Source organism: Camelus ferus, chromosome 10 (genome assembly GCF_009834535.1).
Source record: "Camelus ferus isolate YT-003-E chromosome 10, BCGSAC_Cfer_1.0, whole genome shotgun sequence".
NCBI lineage: Eukaryota > Metazoa > Chordata > Mammalia > Artiodactyla > Camelidae > Camelus > Camelus ferus.
This window is the reverse complement of record NC_045705.1, coordinates 20,699,676-20,724,464: the sequence shown is the minus strand read 5'-3', so window position 1 is coordinate 20,724,464 and position 24,789 is coordinate 20,699,676. Positions and strand designations below refer to the sequence as shown.

General features: G+C 45.9%; 1 protein-coding gene across 1 annotated transcript in view; it reads right to left on the bottom strand.

Moving 5' to 3' along the window:
* The window catches only part of KIAA1549L (KIAA1549 like), a 235,837-nt gene that overhangs the window by 3,020 nt on the left and 208,028 nt on the right, over positions 1-24,789 (bottom strand). The window contains 4 exon segments of the mRNA XM_032488437.1: positions 2,088-2,239; positions 3,365-3,513; positions 5,894-5,991; positions 15,705-16,055. Of these exon segments, the coding sequence (XP_032344328.1) occupies positions 2,088-2,239; positions 3,365-3,513; positions 5,894-5,991; positions 15,705-16,055 (750 nt within the window).

The window sequence follows — 24,789 nt, the reverse complement described above, 5'->3', positions numbered from 1 at the left end:
ATGGCAATCAAGTCATCCCATCTGGAAGGTTAGGTTTTGATTTGCTGGGTTCCTCTTCCTTCACTTTTAAGGCAACATGAACCCAAAGGTATCTGGATGTCACCACAAGCTTGGCTAAGTTATCATCTGTAAGTATCATCCTGAGGACAACGGCCTAGGTTTTGTACATACTTCTGCTGACTCCTGCAAGGTACCCAGGGAACTCTGCACGCAGAGAGTGAGCCGACAAAGCTGCAGGTTTACTGCCTAATTAGCACAAGTTAAGTATCATCTACTTCCTGAAAAGTACTTAGACTGCAAGTGGAATTATGGAGTCAAACTCTGAACTAATCAACTCACACCCAGTGACTTCAGCTGTTTGGAATAGTGGCACATGACAAAGGAAGCAAAATAGGCCCACAGACAAGCAAAACAGATGCCATACACACCCACAGTAAGATCTTCAGACTTAACAGTAGGGAATCCCTCTAGTTACTCACTTAGAGTTTATTTACTCCAACTCTACAACCACTTCTAATGAGCGCAGACATGCCTCATTTGCAGATAACAGCATATCGGGAAAAGCATATTGAAGGGTGAGTATATCTCTGACAGTGGGGACCTTGGCAGCAATATAAGGTGTGAGCTGGGAGCAAGATCAGAGAAAGAAAAACCATATTAAGCCTCGTAATAATTCCAAAAATTATAGTAGCTTAAAGATGTTTGATGTAGGGGCAATAATCCTACAAACCATCAGCACCCATCTTGTAAGTGTCATTTAGTATACAGTGAGGCATAATAATGATGCTGAATAATTTGTTAAAGACAAATTAACTTACATTCCTCTTTTAAAGGAGGAGGAAAGATTTCATTAATTCCAGAATTTTAAAATTCAAGATGCATATATTTTGAAATATTTTGGAAACTAAAGGGGTAAGCTTTGATCATTAGGATTATCAGTATAAGGAGGGTAGTTTTACCCCGATGTCTTTTAAATGTGGCAGCACTACAATAAGAACGGTCACCAGCACTGAGGTTGAAATGAACCTGAAGCAGTAGAAAGGATGGACCTCCGGGGTTTGGACAGAGAGAAAAGATGACCCAGGTTTTGGGCATCAACAGTGTTTCCTAAGTTGAGGATGTATTTCAAATGCTGAGACCAAACCCTAAAATGACATACAGCTCCAGGGGGCCCTCAGGTTCAGCCTAGGAAGACAGCCCGCCTTTCTCGTCCATGATGGATGGTCTCACACAGGGACCGGGACAACCCACTCCAGAGACCATCATTGTGCTATTTTTGTTTGCTTGTTTTCGGTTTTTTGTTTTTCACTTGGCAGCCCTTGACAGGTGACTCAGAGTGTGAATATTCAGGTTCATCTGGTTGCTGCTCCTCTCTGGTCCAGGCTGGGCCAGGCCCACTGTGCCATAAACTCCTACTTGGATAATGAAGGTAATGAAGGAAGAAATCAGGGGACCATGTCAAGTTAGTCTTCAGCTGGAAGACAGGCAGAGAGCCTTAGGATCTGCATCCAAAGTAATTCAGTCCTGGGTTTCTAATACTTCACTTTCTGATATTTCATCTAAAATGTTCACAGTATTTTAAAGCTGAAAGGAACAAATTTAGTAAAGGCTTTGGAGCCAGACAGATACAGGTTTGAATGCTGGGCTTAGCACTTTACTAAGGCTGTGAGGTTTTAGACACATCGTGTCACCTGACTAGGCCTCAGTTTCCTCATCTGCTAAATGGGACACATCATGGGAATAATTATACCTACATGATAGGCTTTGTGAAGATTAAATAATATAAATAAAAAGTCTCACATGGTGTCTGGCACACAGAAACTACTCCAAAAGTGGTAGTTATTATAAAAAGGTATCTGATTAAGGTTGCCTCCTAGGAAGAGGTGGAATCTGACCAGAAAGCAGTTCTCAAACTCCTCAAAGGACATCCCACTCACCACACTGTCTCCGCTAATGGCTGACTTGAGCCACCTGGTTGGTGGGAGGGGGCCTGAGATAAGAAGACACTCAGTCTCAACCTCGCATCCATTTCCTCCCTGAAGCGTGTCAAGCAGGTCAAGTTGTGAGGGAATCAGCGAGGGTCTCACCGAATCGGCCCACTGGCCCGGGAGCTCGTTCTCTCCCGCGTAGGACATCCAGGCCTGGTTCCTGTAGGACGAGGGCGGCGTCGGGATGAAGTAGCCGGTGAAGCCAGGTCTGCTGGCAGCTGGGATGGCGAACACAGCCGGTACCGTATTGCCTGGCATGGAGGAGACGGACAGGCAAGATTAGGCCAGTGCCTCGATCACGGGTGGACATGTACACAATGGGGGAAGCTGGGAAACAGGGGAGGACTCTGGCATCAAGGGACGGTAGCACACCTCCACCTGCAGCCCCAGCCCTGCTCACCTGCCCAGACAGTAGTGGAGGCATCACCTGCTGTGACTCAGACCTGGCTTTCTAGAGAAGTCATGGCTCAACTCCCCTTGCCAAGCCTTCACCAACTCCCCCATCCCTGTCCCAACACCCCTGATCTGCTGGCAAGAGGAAATGACACCTTGGGGTCCAGGTGTTTTCCTCCCAGGAGGATGGGTTTTTTGTTTTTTTTTTAAAGAGCCAAGAAAAGGAACTAAAAGGATTGGATTTCACTGGCGGAATTTCTGAACACAGTGAATGCTTTAGTAATTGCTGACAACCGGGTGCTTGCAGTTTTAGTCTAAAAGGTATGGTTTGAATAAACTGAAAAAACCAGTAGGGCATGTTCAAATCTTGATGTTCATTTCAGCATTGTTCATAATAGCAAAAAACTGGTAAACAACCAACACGTCCCTCACTAGGGGATAGGATAAACCGGCATTTCATATAATGGAATACCATATGGCAGTGCAAACAAGCGAGCTAAAGCTATGTGTGTGTAGCAACCTGGTGAAAACAATGTTAAGTCAAGAAAACAAAGTACGAAAGGAAAGGTAAGCTTTATATCCTTTACGTAAATTTTAAATATATAAAGCATTAATATATACTGTTGTATATGAATATATATTTAGTGAAAGGCTAACACCACTGAAGGACTGTGATTCCCTCTGAGGAGAAGGGAGAATGAGATGGTGGTAGATAGTTTAATGCTTTAGAGATATAGATAATACTTTTTTTTTAAGGCTTGAAGTCTGGTAAAATGTGAACATCCATCCCGACTGTAACCTAGCTTAATATTTTATTCTATTTCAGATCTTTTTAAGAAATAAAGGCAGGAGCTCTTCTAGCCAGGGCTCCTGCAGTCGAGGGGATGCAGGAACTCAGTCACGTTGATTCCTGAGGGTGGCTTTGCGGGTGAGGGGCTGGGGCAGAGGGTGGGCTTCTTCCAGGCTTTCCTCCCCTCGCCCACCTGAGTAATTTAAAGCCGACTGATCCAACTGCGCCACGGACACGGGGCCTCTGGACACCTGCGCGAAGGAGGCGCTCTCGTGCAGCTGGGCGGGCTCGGGCCCCGCGGACTCGGCCATCCTGGTCTTGCTGCCGATGTCCGAGGTGGACCTGGGCGGGGAGAGGGGCCGCCTTAGTCGCCTCCCTGGACCGCTGGCGGGGTCCCCGGGGCAGGTCACGGCCTGGGGTCCGCCTCAGCCTCCAAGAAGCCCTACGACGACGGCAGCGTCTTCAGGCCTGGATTTGCCCCCCGAATAACAAAGGGGGCCAACACGCCCAGACCTGGGGCAGCCGTCGCGGTGGCCGGAACTGGAGTCATTTTTAGATATTCAAGGTCAGTGCTCCCCTGAGGGTGGCTCTCCGTGTCTCTGGGGAGTAGAACACTTAATTTGCACATAAAAATGAGCCAAGCAATTAGCGCTGGGTCTCTTCTGGGGATGGTCGACCCGGCAGGTGATGACATCATCGGCAGCCAATGGGAAGGCTCCGTCCGGAGTGCGCTGTCGCTCCCCCTCCTGACACCGCGGCGGGAGACCCCCGCAGGGCTGCAGGGCTGCAGGGACTTTTCCTGCTGCTACTGGCAGGAAGCAAGAAGCCCAAGACCCTGGGAAGTTCAGGCTGCCCCCGGGAGCAGGAGCCTAAGCGCTTTCTAGGTACTATGAATGAGAAAACGCTTTTGTTGTTGTTGTTCCACAGGCAAGCAGAGAGTCTGGTCCCTTTAACACCTGTTTCCACTTAGTGCTCAGAAAGCCATGTAAGAAGAGGAGGCTAGGGAGGGGCTGGGGGCATGGCTTCTCCCCCTAGTATAAAGGGTTCTTTAGCCAGGCCCTCTCTTCCCTTGGCAGAGGCACTCTGGGCTCTCCTAAAATTAAAATGGAGGGAGGCAAGGCAGTCACAGCAGGTGCCAGGCTACCAGCCCACAGGGCCACCCTCTGAGCAGAGAAGCAGCTGTCACAGAGAATAACAGCCACAGCAAGGGAGTGGGATGGGGAGACAGAGTTCTGGGTACCAGCTACCTCCTCTCTCTGAGCCCCAGTTTCCTACCTGAAAAATAAAAGGGGAGGATGATTCCATGTCGAAGGTTCCTCCCTGATTTAACCCTCTGGATTCATATGGAGGGCAGTGACCTCCTGATATTTGGCAAAGATGTCAGACAGTACGGAAGTACATGGGAGGAGACTGGTGGTTAAGAGAAGAAATGAGAAATAGGTGCTGGTCTTCAGCAAACGTACCTCAAATGACGGATGAAAAGCTCCTCAGAACCCTCAGGAGTAACTGACCCCCAGGGAAAGTCAAACACTGAAGCCGTGAGGATTTAACAACACACACACCATGGTGGGTGCTGGAGATTCAGTAGTGTGGGGTCTCCCTCCCTTTCTCCACCCCTCCTTCTCCTGTTTGCTCCCTCCCAGAGCCCTGGCTTCCCACCATCTGCTCGTTTAGAAAACCATTCCAGGAAAATCCCTGGGTTGTGTTCCATACACTCAGCTGCCGTTGAGGACTCCCAAAACAGTTCAGATCATTAGACCGTTGCCCTCAATTTGCAGATAAGGAAACAGGGGCCAGACAGGTGAGGCACCTTGCCTGGAGTTACACAGCAAGTTACTGGCAGGTTAGGAACTCTGGTCTGCTGCTTCCCACCCCACCGAGCTCAAATGGGGTCAAAGGGTGATGTCTACACACAGCTTGGCATCCTCAATCACTGGAAATGAGGGCAGGGTTGTTTTGGGGGAAAACTCATTTCTCTTCACCATTTTCATGAAGTCAGACCTATGGCCAGAAATGTGGTGTGATTAGCATGTTGGGGGAGGCTACAGCAGGAGGGTCTGGTACAGGTACAGAGACCTGTATGCACCCGAGGGCATGGCTGTTTCCCCTGGCCCTGGATGTGACGACTTCCAACGTTTCCCAGTGCTCTTGGGGATTATTTCTTGTCTATTTGTATTTAAAATGTGCGCTTTTTGTATTATTACAGAGTAAAGAGAATGCTGAATATGTGTTTCACAACGGACATATCTGGGTTCCTGTGCCTTCAGCCTCCCCCTGTTGGAAGTCAAAAGTCAGGGTGAGAGTCCAGACACGCTGCTCCCTGGCCCCTCAGACCCCACCCCTCAATAACAAAGGGCCTTCTGGGTGCACACACCTGGCAGGAGGTGCCCAGATGAGGCAGCTGTTGGGATGACCTGAGCTAGGGTAATGTTTAGATGTTCAAGGTCAGGGTATGGGGCTTTCAGGGTATGGGGCAGTTGACCTTGGGTTTCTTCAATTGTGAGTTCTACAAGACTTTCTATTTTAAGTGCTAAGACAGTAGGTCAACCCTCCGTGGCCCCTACTTCCTTCATGGTACTCGGGGTGCCCCATGCATGTGGTTGTCTATACAGGTAATGTATCCTGAATGGGGCAGAGCATGAAAAAAATCTGTCAGGTTGGGGCACACAGGACCAAAACCTTTGCAAACATTCCAAACTAGGCAAAGAAAGGAATGTGTTACCGCCTGAGAGAAGCGACAGCCACCGGGCCAGTCCGTGGAGGTACAGGTGGAGGGGGAGAGCCCATGACCATTTCAGGAAGCTGGGAAAACCTGTAGGCCTGTGAAAGAGACAAGCACATAGAGGGAGATGTGTTAAAACCCCGGTGCCGATCAACACACAGGTTCTTCTCAATTTCAAAGAGAAGCAAACTTCTGAGAGTCAGACTTTCCTTCCTCAAACTTTTTCCTTTGATCTTCCTTAACATGTTCCCCCGGCCCCTTTTCTGTCTCATCTGCCACCACTCTCCCCTTTGCGGGGCCACTGCAGGCAGAGCCCTTCAGTTGTGCTTAGAATCCACCACGTGCTTTCCCACCTCAGGCTCTTGTACCTGCAGCTCCTTTCCCCTGGGATGCTTTTCTCCCAATTCTTCCCATGGTGCCTTCCTTCATTTCATTCATCCAGCCCCGTATTCCCGTAAACCCTACTTAATCTAGCTCCATATTCTGTTTTATTTTTGTCATAGCAGTTGTCACTCTGGTATCATACTGTTGCTTGTTTATTATCTGCCACCAACTAGACCGTAATGAGGGCAAGAGCTTTGTTGTCCACTGGATCCTTGCACCCGGAACAGTGCCTGTGATATCACGGACGAGCAGTAAATATTGGATGAATGGACAAATGATTGCGTGACTTACTTTCTCACTTATGGAAAGTGGGTTTAGTCAGGGAAAACAATGTGTTTGGAGTCAGGAAGTATGGGTGGAGGTCCTGGTTTGCTGGTGAATACAATTTATGTCCCTAAGCAAATCAGGTGACCTCTCTGGGCCTCAGTGTCCTCTTCTGAAATGGGGACAAGGATGCCTTGCTCAGATGGGTGGGTGCTGAGCTCAGGCAAGACAGTGTATGTCTAAGTATTCTGCGATCTATAAAGCACTATTTAAAAATAAGGGATCAGAACTGTCATAAAAGTGAAGACTTCAACATGGGAGGGAATAAAAGGAAAACGGCCAGAGACTGGATCGGAGAGCCAGGCCATAGCCTCCTTGAGCAAGAGAAAATCTAGAAGTGCTCTCTGCAAAGAGGCAGCTTGGCTAGTGCTTCTCATTTGTTTTTTTCTTTAGGTATCACAGCCTGTCAGATCTCTTAAGGAACAAGATGACAGGACTTTCAACCTGAAGTCATCCAGACAAAAAGTGGCAGCAGAGAGAATCCATAAACAGGATTCTTTAAACTGAGAGAGGTCTTTTCCCTCCAGCATTGTGGCAGACTACCTATTTGTAAGGGCCAAATTGCAAGATGTAAGGAAAATCCTGAGGACTCTGCTCACCACCCACCCCCTCCCCCATTTCAGCAAACTAACCATGAGCTGAAACCAGAAGTAGAAATAGTGAGCAGGCAGCAAACATAAAAGGTGGAGTTGCCTGGAAGACAAACGCCATACTGGCGATCAATTAAGATATCAAACCTTGGGACAGGGCCAGGTGAGGCAGGTGAAACTGAGACCCTCACAGCCAACCTGGAAGGGGTGAATATTGGCCCCTTCGGGGGGGGGGGGCGTGAACCCTCCCAGGCTCAGGCAGAAGCAATTGTAAATCCTCTTTGAAAGAGAGTGCCCTAAATTAGGCTCTGGGGACTGGCACAGATTAAGAGGAAGCAGAGTTCTTAATCAAAGACAACACGCCAGAAAACATAAGAGAAAGTCAGTTGAAAATACAACAGATTTAGACCTTTAAGGACTTTAGAGTTTGAAATTTCCAGATACAAAACAGAAAGTAACAGGGTAAGAAATGTTTTAAGAAAATTATTGGCCAGAGAGAAACATTACCAGGAATGATCTGACAGATTTGAAAAAGAACAAATAGAACTTTTAGAAGTGAAACTTAATTACTGAAATAAGACTCCATGTAGGGGAATTAAGTAATAGGTTCACCACAGATGATGAGAGAATAAACTAGAAAATGGAACTGAGGAGATTACTAAGAACGAAAGCACAAAGAGATAAGGAAATAGAAAATACAAAAGAGAAGTAAAAAGTAACAGAGGATGAAGTTAGAAGGTACAAAATACACCTAAGGAAAGTCCCGAAGGTGAAAAGCTGGAGAAAGGAGAGGCAATACTTGAAGAAGCAATGACTAAGACTTTTCCAGAACTGACAGAATTCAATAAATTAATCATTTCAGGAAGTACAATGTATAACAAGAAGGCTATTAAATAAAATAAAACACACACCTCGATACACTGTAGTGAAATGGTAGGATACCAAAGGCAAAGAGAGGATTTTCAAAGCAGCCAGAGAAAAAAGGCATATCACCTATAAAGGGATGACGTTTAGACTGACAGATGACTTCTCAACAGCACCCAGAAGACCACAGAATGCAATGTGTTCAAAGAAAATAACTGTCAACCTGGAAGTATCTTAGCAACAGTAACTTTCCAAGACAAGAATGAAAGCATTTGCCCAGATCTAGGGGGCAGACTGAATTGATATGGAAAGCTACAGCACCATGCTTCATCTCAGTTCTTAGCATCAGGAAACTATTTACATATACTAAGGTAGTGCTCAGGGAACCCAAATCTTAAACTCGGCTGGATCCTAACTTCCTTGGGCTTCAGCAAGCATGTCTATCTCATCCTGGCCCTCCTACCTTTGCAAGCAAAGTGCTTTGCACCTAACAGTGCTAGACAGCTACTCGTTGAATAAATGTTGAGTGAGGAGTCAAGAGACCCAGGCTTTCAGCCTGATTCAGCCATTCACGTTCTGTGGACATGTCATTCAATCTCTCCGCACCTCTTTTTTGTTTTGTTTTTTGTTTTCTTTGTGAAATAAGGCATTAGAGCAGCTCATGGGCTCCCAAACAAACATTTCTTTAGCCAAGAAACCATTCTGACATAACCCAAATACAGAACCAGATTAAAGCAGAACTTCTCTGGTTGAAGGTGGGGGTGGGGGGGCCTGGGTGAAATTGGCCCTTTGCTTACCTGCATGATGACACCCAGGGGGACCCCCATAACCCTATGGTTGTGCAGAGTTTGAAAATCTTTGTGCTGGATGTCCTTCCAGCTTTGCATTCCATTATCATCAATAAATCAGCAAATAAGGACATGCCTTTCCCCAAATAGAGAAAGGGGTTTAGAGCTCCTCTTCTCTTTTTTGGCCTCTCATGCTATCAGTAGAGGTGGCAGACAATGTATTTTTATCCCTGGTTCTTGGAAGGCATATTCCATAGTCAACACAGTTTTCCAGCCAAGAAAACACTTTCTATGCCTGTGTCTGTCTTATAACAGTTCACCGAAGAACTGATTAAAAGTTCTGAACTTTTGACAAGTACCAAGGGAATTTCCTTCTTTGGACGATTTTTCTAGATACAAAGCAAAACTGCACAGGAGATCAGACAGTCCCCTTTGGCCTGTATCCTCAGGGCTCCCGGGCAGCCACAGGGGCCACACGAAAAGCAGAAAGGCCACCTGTGCCCTGTGCTCGAGGGCTGAGGGACCCCCCCCCCCACCAGTGTCTTCCTGCCTCCCCCTGTGCAGTTGCCCCACGGCTCTCAGTCCTCCTGGATTCACATCCTCGCTTCCCTTTCCGTGTGTTTGGAACCTGGTTCCCCACTGGCTGCTTTGTGACTGGGATCCCACTGGAAGTGATTGCTCAAAACTGTTACCCGGCTCCAAGTTCCCAGTGGCCATGAGGTGCCCAGGCATCATCTTTTGGGAACCCTGCTCTCTGGCTAGAAAGGAGATCAGACACTCAGAACCAAAGGCAGTCTGTAAGTAGGTCTCATGTCTCCAAGGTGGAAGGAGCCTGTTTAGGACAAGAATAGGCCATTCTTTGGGCTCAGAAGTTTGTAAAAGTAGAAGGGAAGAATGTGACCTCAGTCTGCTCAAAGTTCCAGTCCCCATGTCCCTGGGGAAGGGGTGGGGAGGTGGGTCAGGGCCACTCCTTCTAGGGACCCCAGAGGAAGAATCAGCCTAGGTGAGCCCCACTGTGTGCCGGAACCCTCCTTGTGTGTGTGCAGCCATCCGGAGGAGGATCTGGTCGAGATCGACTTCAGGGGTAGCAAGCCAGGGGCGAAAGGTCAAAGGGGGTAGCCTGCAGCTGGAGGAATAGGTCAGGGGGTGTCAGGCTTTGCACTGGTAGGAGAATGAGGACTGATGGGCCAAAGTCACCCGCCCCTTATTGGAGACCCTTGTCCAGTGCAGTCCAGCCCCCGGTCAGAGTGGATGTGCCAGTCTGCCCGTTCCTGCCCGCAAGGCTGGCCTCCACTGCATGGTGCCCCGTCCACCGCCCTGTGCTGACCCTGAGAACACTGCTCCGGGCAGAGCAAGTGTCCACCTAAGTCCATGTGCAGCTGTGGGTAACTTTACATCCTGGGGCAGGAAGCAGAATCTTCCAGAGGATAGTTCTTATTTAGTTGAAAACAGAGGACATGGTCATGGAAGATGACCCAGTGCTTCTCTTGACCTGTCAGCTCACCAAGAGTTACTGATAGAGCAACCCTGTGGCTTCCAAGGCCCTGGGAATCACAGAAAGTTCAAGCTGGAAAGAGCCGGAGACACTGAGACCACACCCCTTACCTTAACACAGGGGGATACTGAGGCCCAGAGAGGTGAACTGACTTATCCAAAATCACACAGCCAATTAAGGGCGCTGTCTCACAATTCTGAGCTAAGGGTGGCGTGGTGCGGAGGGCCTGGGTTTGGAATCAGACAAAACTGGGGTTGATCCTGGCTTGTTCTTTACCAGCTGTGTGACCTCAAGCAACTCACCTTCTCTGCACCTGCTTTCTCGTTAGGTGATGAAAGTAACAGTATCATACCCCCATTTCAAAGGCTGTCTGAAAGACTCATTTTATATGTTACTGTAATATCTGACACTCAGTAGGTACTGAATTAGTGATATTCTCTTCCTGCTGATACAGGATACTATTTTGATATAGTAATTATAGAAGCCAAGACTTTGCCGCCACGGTTCCTTGAATCCAGGGCCCTCCCCTTGCTCCAAGCAGGGAAGGAAGGCCACAGCCAGGAAAGATGGCCCAAGAGCCAACTCTTATTGGCATGTCAAAAGCCAAAGCTATTGAACTGCAAGAGCTGAGGATTCTGAATATCAAAAACATAAGCCCTTAAAGCACTCAGGCCTAAGGCTGATGCCAAAACAAGAGATTTGGGAGAAGTGAGGAACAGTTAGATCACTCTGCTCCTAGATTAAGTAAACACCCTTCAGGTAGGAAGGCGAGGAGAGCTGGAGCGAGGCAGGAGAGCTTAGATGCTGATGGGTCTGGAGAAAGGGTGCTGTGTCCTGCTCAATCTTGGAGCACAGGGGGATGGGGAGGTGGAGGACAGAATAAATATAAGGAAGATGCCAGAGAGGGCAGAGGGGCCAGGATGTGTGTGTGATTGTGTGTGTGACAGATGGAGACAGAGAGGGAGGAGGGCGGGGTCTGGAGACAACTTGTGAGCAGGAGGACCAGGATACAGCTGTGCTCTACCTGGACTACCACATGAAGGCAAGATGGAAACAAGGAATTCCTGGGACGCATTCTCAGAGAGCAAAGTAGGACCAAGTACTGGAGCCTTCTCCCTCCCCCACCCCAAACACACACACACACACACACACACACACACACACACACACACACACACACTTAACCCAGAGATGGGGACAGGGACCCTAAACTGACTGAGACTGCACTTTTGGCACTATAAGATTACAGACAAATAAAGTTACATGTCTTGCACACCTGAGTTTGTGAGCTGACATCCATATTCTCCAGACTTCCTCGCCTACCTCCCTCTCTCCCGTCCCACGCAGGCTTTCCTGATAAACTGTGGTTTTCCTCACCTGAATGATTTCTCTCAGCTTAGAGGGGATGCATTTGCCAGATGCTGGGCGCTCTGCTGGGGATTCCTCGGGGCAGTCCAAAGGCAAAGATCCCCAGCCCGGCCTGTCCCAGGTAACACAGAGTGACCTAGCTTCACGGACTCCTGGGAGTCGGCCGATGTCCCATTGTATGGCTGTTAGCATAACTGCCACCACCTTGGGCCCATAAAGTTCCTCCTGTCCTTTCCACTGACCCCACCCAGGACTGTACTGTGTGGTAAATCACTTCTCCGCCGTCCAGGGCTTTGTAGTTAATAGATATTATTTAATGATCATTAGGTCCAGGTGACCTCTATGCTCTGTTGGTCTCCAAACAAAGAGAAAGACCTTCATGATGTATTCCCTGCGCCCACAAGATGAGTTACCCATCATAAACCTTGACTTAGGAATGCCCTCCCTGTCTCCAAGCATGTACTCCATACCCTAGGTTAACTATAAAATTGTCACAACGGCCCCACTGTGGTGTGGAGCGCAGCTGCAAATGCTTCTCGACAGCCACCTGCCTGATCCCTACATGTAAGTTACCCTGTAATAAACCAATCCATTGACTATATAGAGCTGCCTGCTCCAGATACCTTCTTGGTTCCGTGGCTGTTTTTTGTTCCCTCCATCCCCGAATACCCGTCAACACTGCTCGGGGCAAACCCTCTCCCATTGCTCCAACTTCTCCAAACTGCCAATGACTTTTGTGTAGTAACTGATATTGAATTTCCTAGATGGGAGCTCATAAAAGATTCAAATTTGACTTGGAGAAACACTAGAAATGTCACATTTCCCCAACCCAAGTGTAGTGGTGGATGCAAACTCATACCTGACAGTCTGCATATCTCATCATGAACGAAAGTTTAGGAAGGGGTCTTTCTGGTTTTTTTTTTTTTTTTTTTTTTTTTTTTTTTTTTGAGGGGAGAGGAGGAAAAAGGCTGTAATCCTCTCAATTTCATCCTAATAGAAAGTCTCTCTTACAAGGGGCAGTGATAGGAATGGGCAAAGTCCCAACAAACTGGATACACTGCCTTATAAGAAGATCACATTGTGAAGTTTTGGAGATTCGAGTTCTCATCAGAGTCTGGCACAGCCTTCTGGCCCACCGGCCAGAGGGTGGAAAGAACATGGGCTTTGAAGTTAGACAGCCCTAAGTTCTAACTCCAGGTCTGCCTTTTATAGCTGTGTCATCTTGAGCAAGTTTCCTCACTTCTCCAAGCCTCAGATTCCCATGGAGTACACAGGGTGGTGGTTAGATCAGGAGAGACAATGTCTACAGAGCACTTAGCTTAGTGTCCAGTATACAGTGGGTGCTCAATAGATGGTAACTGTTGTTATTATTATTACTGTTAGTTGCACCTGTAAGGACTCTGTGGGGAAGACATTTCCACCCCGCTGCCTTTTTCGGAATGCCCTGCTCTGACACCAACAGGAAGGCTGTAGGATGTTTTCATTCCACTTGGCACAGACCCATTACGGCTGCTGGCAAAATTGGATTGGTCATTAGGCAACAAGTCCAATTTCTTCATGGATTCAAGGGGTAAAATATGATCAAGAGTCTCTGAACTGCGCTGCACAAATCCCCAGCTGCCAGCAGTAACCTTCTCCGTGACATAAACGCCATCAGCCTGGCTGCGTGCATTTAAAACCATCAGCTACCAATTATTCTCCACAGAGCTCGGAGCGCTTCCTTTTCGGAAGCTGAAAGGTAATCATAGTTATCATTCTAAATTGCCACCTTGTCCATTGATTTCCACATTATCATAGCACAAGGGGGCTTGGCAAGAACTTGGGTTAAGAATCATCATCTCGACTGGAGTGTTAGCAATTTCCCCTTTCATGAAAACAACGGCCGCACGTGTTGTCGGCCAAAGGAAACCCAAATAACAAAAGCTCTGCCTTCGATGTTGTTCAGTCTGATGGCCCATCCCTGTCCTGTTATTTCTCAGTCCTTTTCCATTTTTTGGTGGCCTCATTTGGTAAGTAGATAATGTTTTTGCCCTTTGTGGCACAACTGCCAACCCTGAATTATAACAAACAGGACCATCTAAGTTTTCCTATGTCCCACTGTGAAATTTTTAGAGGGTTTTGTTAAACTGAGGCATAACGAGTGTGGGTCGTGGCACCTTCTTGCCTGTCACTGGAAGACTCATGCCGGTTATTTCCTCTCTGAAACCCAGCCCTTTTCATGGATCCTCCAGAATCTGGCCTCCAGCCAAAGGGACAGGTCATTCTTGAGAATCATATTTAAACAAAGTGACACTTCTCTTTCAAGAGCATGCTCTTAACAAGATTTCAGAGAGCAGAAGGAAAAGAAGATGTGGTCTCAGAAGGGAAAGGGATATAACTAGTGGAACCCAATGAAAAGGAGAGAATATTTTTATAACAATGACTACCATGTTATAGAATCATTTGATGTGCCAGACACCATGAAACGTACTCTGATTAATATCAGCTAACAAGTATTGGGTGCTTACTAGGTGCCAGGACTGTGCTAAACATTTTACACAAATGATCATTCTTTCCTCACTGTGACCCTCTTCCCACCATCATTTTATGGCTGAGGGATCTGAGATTCAGAGTTAGTCACTGGCCAAGGTCACTGAGATGGTGAGTGCCGTTCCAGTTTGGGTTGAGGGAAAATCCAGGGACATGGTCAATGTCTGAAATCAGAAGGGATGAGCCAGTGAAACTGAAGTCAGTATGCATCAGTATAGAATGGATACAGGTAACTCCTCCCAGGGGCCAGCCACTTTAATAGGTAGGTATAAATGCAGTAAGATTAGAGTGTTTTCTAAATCTCAGTGAGAAAACCCCTTCTTCCCCATAAAAGAGAGTACCAATTTAGTGGGCAATTCGTTAAGAAAACTGTAATTGTGGGAACTGTAATATGACTATCTTGGGAACGTATTTTAAGGTAACAGATTTGCAAGGCTCAGTGAGTATTTTCCTAGCTTTCTGAAAAAGGGATATTTGGACTCTCCTCTGATGGGAGAGTGGCCAGTGGTGGTCCCAGAGCTGCTGACCCTCTCCTGGAAGGCAGTGCTTCTTGAACAGACCCAGCAAAGCTCCCTTGATGGCAGAGGCAAACTCCTATTCCTGAGATCTGGGCTTTGCCCCAAAGCCTTCTATTTTAACTTAAAAATTGTATTATGAATTCTGCATTGCATTCCACCCATATCTCAGAAAATGGAATGCAAAAAAGATGTTCCACGTTCACCCTATACTATACTCTCTAGTTTTGCATATCATAGACCAAGAAAGATGACTCCAATACCAAACAGTTTGCCTTCTGATAATGTCTTATTTTCCCCAGATTGGCTTTTACTTAAGGGAAGACCATGTTGACCAGCAAACAAGTATTCTGGCCCACCTGGTCATCCAGCTTCTACTGCAGGTTTGTAATATTAACAATAAAGCAGTTGTTGTGTTGTGAATTTAATCAGCATGCTCTGACCACCCTGGAGTAAATGGACACAACAGAAATTCTGTGCCTGCAGACCTAAGGACAAACTCTTGCAGTGATGATGACCCCACCCAAGTACAGACATCCCACCCCAGAGGCTCAGTTTGAAATAAACTTTGGTGTCTCCTGCTAACGCTTACTCAACAGGGAAAGATTGGCCCAGAGACTGCACGGCCCCCTAACACGGGGCTCTGAACTGCGTTTTGACATTTGCATGAGGTCCTCACACTGGGGATAGTAGAAAACCACCAGTGCATGAAGAATGAGGTCAGGTCTTCCCAGGAGGGATAGAAAAGGAAATTTATTCTAAAATGTATTGGGCATAAGGGCCTCCTGTGTGCCTGTGCCTGGATCATGGGTGGATCATGGGATGAGAGCCTAGTGAAGTTTGGCTCCAAATCCCAAGGTGGCTTATCACTCCAGTCCCCACTCTGAGACCCCTGTCAAACACCGTGGGCAGAGCTGACCTGATGACGACAGGCAGGCGGGACGTCTGACTTACCGGCCGGGGAAGACTGTACTGGTACATTTCTGGGCGGTAGGTGGGCACCCACTGCACCCCGGCCCTGGGCCGCGTCATGGTCCCTGGGGCGCTGGTCACCACCTCCGAGTAGGGCAGGTGCTGCGCTGAGCCGTAGGCCTCCTGGTGCCGGCTCTGGCCCGCGTGGCCGGCGGACGCCAGGCTGAAGGCCTCCTCCAGCAGCATGTGCATCTGTTGCCGGACCTCGTCGATGGAGGGCTGGGAGCTCAGCGTGGAGGTCTCCGAGTGGCCTTTCACCTGCCTCGACCTGCCGTAGCCCCGGGGCTCATTCACTCTGTCAATGTTGGTCTCCTCTATGAGTTCAGGCTCAGTCTGCGGGATCAAACACATGCCCATGATTTGTTAGTTAACTTTCCTTCCCATTAATGTTGTCTGTACCTGGCACTGACATGTTCAGTTTGGACCAGTGGTATTAGGCATTTGTGCTAATTTATGTTATACTTGAGGCGCCCTCTCCAGGAATTCACACCAGAGGGTAGTCAGCCAGCATTCTATCCACGAGGCCACACCAGCTACCTGTGTGAACTTCAGTTATCTGGAGCTTAAGTAATGTATCAGGCTTTGCTAATTAGCATAATGAGGGTGAGATATGGCTTTTCACTGATGGCATTAATGGTATTCTCTAAAGCCTTTCAGAGACATTCTCCACCCTTATGCCTTTTAGGTCAAAGAATCTAGAGCGCGTTGTAGTCTACACCCCAGGAGTTGGTGTTCCAGATCAAAGATGAATTCTCTAAATGCTCCTGTGTCCAGCCATTTAGAGAACTGCTCATTGCCTGATGCCAGTTATTAGAAAGAGAGTCACCAAATCCTGCCTCTAGACCAGGACCTTGAAGTGTGGTGCACGCTGAGTCAGAAGCTCTGGGGCCAGGGCCCATCAATCGGTGCCTTAACAAGCCCTCCAGGAGGTTCTGATGCCTGCTCAAGATTGAGACCCACTGATCTAGAATGTTCTCCTGCCTTCCAGCAGTGAACCTTCCACTCGGGGAGGAGCTGCAGTACATGCGTGAGCAGAGACCTGGGACTTCCTCTGCTTCCAGAGGCGGCTGCCTGGACTGCCTTCGGCTTGACTGCTAATGAATCTTATTTTGTTAAGTGTGGCAGATTTTTGTCTGACTTGCTTTTGTAATAACCTGATAGTGAGGTTGTGGAAGACCAGTTAATCCACGACCACTTTAAGTATGTCCGTGGCTACCACTATCTGCTAAAAGAACTTGAAAGCCCTGGGTGGATAAACTGGCGTAGATCAGTTTGCTACCCCCTCCTCTCCACCCATGACACAAGTAACAACTGTCACTTTAGAAAAGTTAGAAAATACAGATAAGCAAGAGTGAATTTTTTTTTAATCCATTAACATTCAGCGTACTTACTCCATTCCCAAACCCATCTGACTGTGTGTGGACCCTGCCCTTCCATGCACACATGCCCATTTAAACAGATTTATGTATTTATATCCTGGTTCTGGGTGCTTATTATTATTTTACACAGAGTGAATCTTTTCCTACCTGGGTTTCACAGCTTAACTGCTGTGTGACTTTGGGCAATGCCTTAGCTTAGGATCCCCCCAAAAGCAGAACCCAAGACATACAATGTTGTACAGATAACTTATTTTGGAAAAGAATTCCGGGGAAGTGGAAGCCTAGAATGAGTAAACTGGGGAAGAAGGAAAAGTCAGTCAAGGGTGGGGAACTAAATCAGTGATTGCTGTGGGCCATGGAGGCTTAATCCCGCTGGGGACCCTCTGAGGGAGCTCACAGAATGTGCATTAGGGTTGTATAAGGAGGAAGTTCTGTCCACCAGCTCTCTGCCCCCATTAGACGAGGGTTGTTCCAGAGACAGTCCTTGCACTCTGAGATCTGTGCAGGGGCCAGGGGGGCAGCATGGAGTCCCCCAGGGGTCTCATGGAACAAGGCAGAGAAGTCTCAGGGCAAAACGAAGAGATGAGGGACTGTTCAGGTGACCCAGGCAAGTTGCTGCCCTGCAGGGCAGATCCTGCTGCAGTGACAGATCTAAATGGTGAGCCGAGAAGATAAAAGACATGGCAGAAAAGATGTTCCAATAGGGGACAGCTACTTAACTTTTTGATGTTTCAGTTTCCTCGTCTGTAAAATGAGGATAATAATAAAGCCTGCCTCAGGGGGTTTTATAAGGGTTGAGTAAGATAGAGGTAAAGAGTTCAGAGCAGTAGTAGCACATGGTAAAAACACAGTAACTGTAGCTTTTGTCATTATCATAACTGTCATTATTATTACTTTTATTCATTCGACCACACGTATTTCTCACGGATAAAGCACCTGGGTACGTAACAATGAGCGCAGCAAGAAGATGTCATCAGGGAACCCACTCATAAAGGAAGTCCTTCCCTTCTTAAAATACAGCTGTGGAAGGTCAGAACTACACTATTTTTCATATTTTAAAAATGTATTTACTTTTCTTTAGCATTAATACATGCACATTAGAGAAGAAATTAAAAATACAGAAAGCATGAAAATGAAATTAGACTTTTCCTATAATCTCATTATGTGGAATTAGGGCTTGGCTATAGTTCAAGATAAAAAGACAAGGTTCTCTGTCAATTTTCAAGTCTAGATTTATCAACAAACATCTACAGTAAGTAATTCAGAATACCATTTTTATATTACACAAGCAAGGATAGATTTTGGAGTAGAATGTGATCATAAACAAGAACTCAAAGACATTTCATGCCTGGGTGCATGACCCCAAACCCTAGGCAGTGGATGCCCTGGGGTGCCTATGCATTGGGATTCTTTAGGAAAAGGCTCGAGATTGCTTTCCAGGAAATGTGCTCCCAGAAGGCCTTGTGGTACCTTCCTGGGTAGTGAATGCAACTTCTGAACAAAATTTTCTTACAAAGCATAGAACATTCTGAATGGAATTTCAGAGCCTGAAGGGACTTTAGGAGACCATTAAACTCAAGCCCCATTTTACAGAGGAGAAGGTCGAGGCCAGGGCAGTTAGGTGACTTACCCGATGTCACCCAGAGGTGGCAGTGACAGAGCCTGGCTCTCCCTGCTCCTGTCCCTTGCACATCCTGCTGCACCCCATGGCCTCCTACAGTTTCCTGTCAATGCTGGTTGCTGCCCACACCCTGCCCTCCCTCCTTACGTCCCCAGTCTCCCTGACAGATAATGGGTGCTTAAGGCCAAACTGCCCCCAGGTGGAAGATCAATGGCGCTGAGGCGGGCTGTGACCCTTCCCACCCCCGAGCTGTGCCAAGCATTTCTAGTCATAGCGGTGGATCTATTACTATGTGAATTTATAGTTGTGCCCTCAGCAGGGCAAACATACACTTCTTAGCAACAACTTTCTACTCTCCCATTCTCCCAGGAGCCCCAGGATGGTGCTGTACTGGGTTGCGGGGGTTCTCTGAGTCAGGCTGCAGGCAGATACTACCTTCGCTGGGGAGGTGGAGACACTTTCTCCGAGCTCCCATTGCATCTTTCCCCTAATGCTCCAGTGGAAATAACCTCTGCTTCCCCCCCAGTTTCTATCTTGCATCGGGCGTGCTACCTTTGACTGGAGGGACCAGAGGCATAACCCAAGCATGACATCAACAGGTTTGCTCGATATCTGCAGATACTAACTACTATATATAAAATAGATAAACAAGTTTTTACTGTGTAACACAGGGAAATATATTCAATATCTTGTAACCTATAATGAAAAGAATATGAAAATGAATATATGTATGTATATATGTATGACTGAACTATGATGCTGTACACCAGAAATTGACACGACATTGTAAACTGACTGTATTTCAATTAAAAAAAAAACACTCCTGTTTTCCCACTGTTCTTACTTGTTTTTTCAGTCTCCTGACATCTATGGATGCAAACAAATCGAGCTCTCATTATTCCCTGGGATCTCCCCCTTTCACACTTGACTTGCTTATTTAATGTCTGTCTCGCCCAAGCGTGGATGCTCTCCGAGCCTATTTCTCTTGTCTCTCATGAGCTTAGCACAGGACACCTGGCATTCAATAAAGCTTTGTGAAACTGAACCAAGATGAAAATTCTGTCCAATTGCCCATGGAGTAGAATTTGAGGTTATGATAAAGGGCCCACATTCCCCAACAAATTTCCTCCAGTGCTAATGAGCTGCATGACCACAGGCAAGTCACATGAACTCCGTAAGCCTCAGGCTCCACACCTGAAAAATGGGAGAGTTAACCATGGTCTGTGAAGTCCCTCTGGTTCTCACATTTACTGTTTCTTGGACTCCAGCTGCTCTATGAGGGCCCAGATTCCTCCAACTATCATCATTCCTGGGGTAATCTGATGTCTACTCACGAGGGGACTCCCTCCCTCCCCATAGCACATCCCTCCTCACCTCAAAATATATGAGCAGTGATAAGTTTGTTCTTTCACTTAACAGATAGTCATTGATTTCAGCCCCTGCTTGGCCCTAGGTTGGGAGTTGTGGATACAACAATTAGTAAGATAGTGTCCCAGCCCCTCAGGAGCTTATAGTTTACAGGAAGAGACAAATAACAACAATGATAAAGCAGCTAACATTTACTCTACGAGGCAACAACCATGATTATCCTTACTTTACACATGAAGACATTGAGGCATTGAAAGATCAAATATATTGCCTATAATTGGTGGAGCTGGTTTGGAACCCAGAGAGTTTGATTTTAGCACATATATAAACAAATCCATTACCATGTCCTCAGATACAGGCTCTGACAGATGGACAAAAAGCCTTCTGTGACCAGGAGGACTATAAAATAATAATTTAGATAATCTACCACATCGATTACTATATGCATGAAAAGCATCAATATGTGAATATAAAGTGTTTAGAAGAATGGCTGGCACATAAGCAGACACTCCCACATTTCTGCCTCCTCCTACAGACTGGGAGCTCCTTTAAGGCTGGGTCAGTGTCTTATTGTTATATCTACAGCCTCCAATCCACAGTGTAGCCCAAAACTGAAACCAGTGATTTCCTGTTAAGCAAAAGGACTTAACAATAGCAGGTGCTCAGAGTTACTTGAGGACAGTGTGATGAGATAGCCCTGAATCCCTGAGGGCCATATGGTTGTACCCATTTTCCAGATAAGGTATATATGCTGACTGGCTTAATTTACTCCAAGTCCTTCTTCCTAACTTGTAAGTTTTTGAAAATACCTTTTGCTTTTATTTGACAAAAAGGAGGAGTCAGTAGCAAAGACAATCCTCCCAGTGTTGGCCGATGGTTGGCTTGGGTACACATGTCAGCAGTGTATATGGGACAGAGTATATATTTTTAAACCTCCTTAACTTGGAATTTCCTATACTTGCTTCTCTGACTTCATACTCCTGAGAAGCACAGGGGAACTTATTCTTTTTTAAATGATTTTATAAATCCATCAAGATAAACTTCAATAAAAATTCTAAAAAATTAATCAGGGAATGTCTGTTCCTCGTAGAAAATTAGAAAACACAGATAAGCAAAAGGAAGGAAATTAAAATCCATTCTAATCCTACCACCAGAAATAACGAATGTTCACATTTTGACCTTCGTGTACGTCCTTCCTGATGTTTTCCATGCATATGAAACAGGCTAAAGATGATGAATGCTGGTGCATCGCCCACAGTCTACCCCCAGCTCCCTACCCACCCCACCACCCCACCCCTACAGCTACAAAAAACGCAGGCTTGGCCCAGTCCCTTTCTCCCCTTCTCTTCTGAGAAAAGCCCACCACTTGCCTCAAGATTCTCTGGCTTTTGTGATGGGGAAAAGGAAGTGGGGGAGGGCAATGAGGCAGCAGCAGAGGGGCTGCGGGATTTTTTTCAGTGGGATTTTGGAGAGAGATGCAAAAGCAGCTATAGCCTGTGAATGGGAAAGGAATTAAGGAAATTTAAAGAGTATTACTGGGGTGGGGAGGGTGTAGCTCAGTGGCAGAGTGTGTACTTAGCATGCACAAGGTCCTGGGTTCAATCCCCAGCACCTCCATTAAAGAAATTAAAGCTAGATACCTCCCCCTCAAAAATAAACAAAATTTAAAAAAACGACTATTACTGGACATGATACAAGAGCCTCCATGTATATGAAAATAGGAGTAAAGAAGTAGAAATATTTAAAAGTTACTTTTCGTGACAATTCTTTTCATTTTTAGGTACTTTCCAAAATGAACCATCTGGGTCATGATTTTATAAACAGAATAATCACATACATATATATTTTATGTATATAAATAAAATGTGCTATTTTATAAAAAATCTTCCTATTATATAGATATATAGATAATTTACATATATATAATAGGATTCTATACAATACTTTGAAACTTTTTTTATACAACAATATTGCAAATAAATATCTGTCAATAAATATATGTACTTATAGGGAATAACTAAATGATTTCATAGCATTCTGCTATATGGAGTTTTCAACCTATATTTAACAGTCCACGATTTTAGGTGGTTTCTCAATATTTTATTATAGAAACAAGGCTGAAACATGTATACTTGTGATTAAAATTTTCCATATAACCACGAATTCAGCCTTATATTAAACTCCTAGGAGTACAAGTACTAGATTAGAGGATATGCACATATTTAAGACTCTGGATACTTATGCTATGTAAGTGTCCTCAGCAGCAAAGGCCACAGGGATTTAGAAGAAATTAAGGCCATTTCTCCTCCAAGCCTGAATGCACGGACCCCTGGGCTTAAGCTTTACGGTGCCCACTGGAGAGAGCAAGCACCTGCAATCCTTTCAGTGTTGTTGAAAAAATAAACAAAAAGAACATTCCGGTCCCCCACGTGCAGGAAGGCCCACACAGTGGCTGAGTATTCACGTGCCTTCAACTCCTTTGAAACACCACGGGAACAAACTTGGAGGAAATGATAGCCTTGCTAGGAACCCCAAGGATCTTCTTTCTGGAAAATATTCTAACATGGCTTAGTCCCATGGCTTGGTCCTGGAACACATTCTGTAACCTTCATCAAAATTAAAAACCAGGTTTTGTTTTTTTTTTTCAGTCAGACAAATAATAAAAAGACAAGCCACCAACCAGGAGAACCATGAGGATTTGTACCCAGAATATATAAGGAATTCCTACAAAAAAATAACAAAATGACAAGCGGCCTAACTTAAAAATTGGGCAAAAGGCTCAAATAGACACCCCAATAAAAGAAGGTATATGTGTGTCCAGTAAGTGCATGAAGAAGTGCTCAACATCATTAGTAATTAGGAAAATTATATCATTTCACATTCACTGGAATGGCTAAACTCAAGACGAATCACAAGTGTTGGTGAGGTTGAGGGGTGAGGTTGAGGGGTGGAACCAGACTTGTCACACAGTACTGGTGGGAAGGCGAACAGTTGCAAGTCTGTAAACCTGTTTGTAGTTTCTTAAAAAGTTAAACAGAAACCTACATTAGGGCCCAGAAATTCCACTCCTACGTATTTATCCAAGATAAATAAAAAACATATTGTCTTCGTCCGTTCAGGTTGCTAGAAAAAAATAACCCAAATTGGGTGGCTTATAAACAACAAACATTTATTTCTCACAGTTCTGGAGGCTGGATGTCCGAGGGCACCAACATGGTTGGGTGAGGGCCCTCTTTGGGGCTGCAGACTCCTCACCGTGTCCTCACATAGAGGAAGGGGCGAGGGGGCTCTGTGGGATCTCCTTTATAAGAACACTAATCTATTCATGGATTCTGCACTCATGACCTGCTCACTTCCCAAAAGCCCCACCTCCTAATACCAACACATTGAGGGTTAGGATTTCAAGGTATAAATTTTAGGGGGACACACACATTTAGCCTACAGCACATATGTTCACAAAATATATATGTGAAAATGTTTATAGCAGTTTTTTTCTAGTTGCTCCAAACTGAAAACAACCCAAATGTCCAACAATAGGATGATGGATAAACAAACAGCGGTGTATTTATACAAGGGAGTGGTACTTAGTAACAATAAATATAGATAACACGCAAAATATAGATAAATTTTGAGTAAGAGAAATCAGACACAAAAGAGTACATACTGAATAATTCCACTTACATGAAACTCAAGAACAGGTAAAACTGCACGGTAGATATTAGAAAAGTCGTTGCCATCTGGGGTGCTGGTGGTAAAGACTGGCTGAAAGGAGAAATGAGGCAACTTTCTGGAGGGGGTGAAATGTTCTATATTTTGACCTGACTGATGGTTACAGGGGGATACACATTTGTCAAAGTTCATCCAGTAGTACACTAAAGACCTGTACATTTTACCATATACAAATTTTGCCTTAATAAAACGAACAACATGGGTTGGGCATCACAGCCAGTTTGATGGGCATGGTAGGCAAGGCCTCTCTGAAGAGGTGACATTTATGGAGAAGAAGAAGGGGTGCAAAGATCATAAGAAAGCCTGTAAGTGAAAATAAAACATTTAATAATAATAAAAAAGAAAGCTTATGAAAGTCCAGAGATGGTAATGAGCTCACAGTATTGGAGGAAGAGAGAAGCAGACTTGTGGGCTGACCTGTGCTCCCTACCCACTTCGAAGACCCCACAAAGTCACATGACAAAATCCTAGTCCCCACTACTTTGAAATACAACTGTATTTGGTGATAGAATCTTTACAGAGATAATTTAGTTAAAATGAGGTCATTGGAGTGGGCCCTAATTCAGTGTGATTGGTGTCCTTCTAAGAAGAGGAAATTTGGACACAGACATGTAAAGAAGGAAGGCAACGTGAAGACAGGGAGAAGATGGCCATCGAGAAGCCAAGGAGAGAGGCCTGGAACACATCCTTTCCTTATGGCAGAAGGAAGCAACCCTGCCAACACCTTGATCGCAGGCTTCCAGACCCCAGAACTGTGAGACAATAAAGTCAGTTGTTTGTCATCAGGTCTGTGGTACTTTGTTATGCAGCCTGTGCTGACTAATACATGGACCATGAGGCTGAAGCTCCAACTGTCAGGAGAGTGGGCTGGACAGGCAGGCAGGGCCCAGGTCATGCAGGGTCTTGAAGGCCATGGTAAGAAGGCTGGGCTGTTTTCAAAGGGCAATGGGAGACTGTTGAAGAATTAATC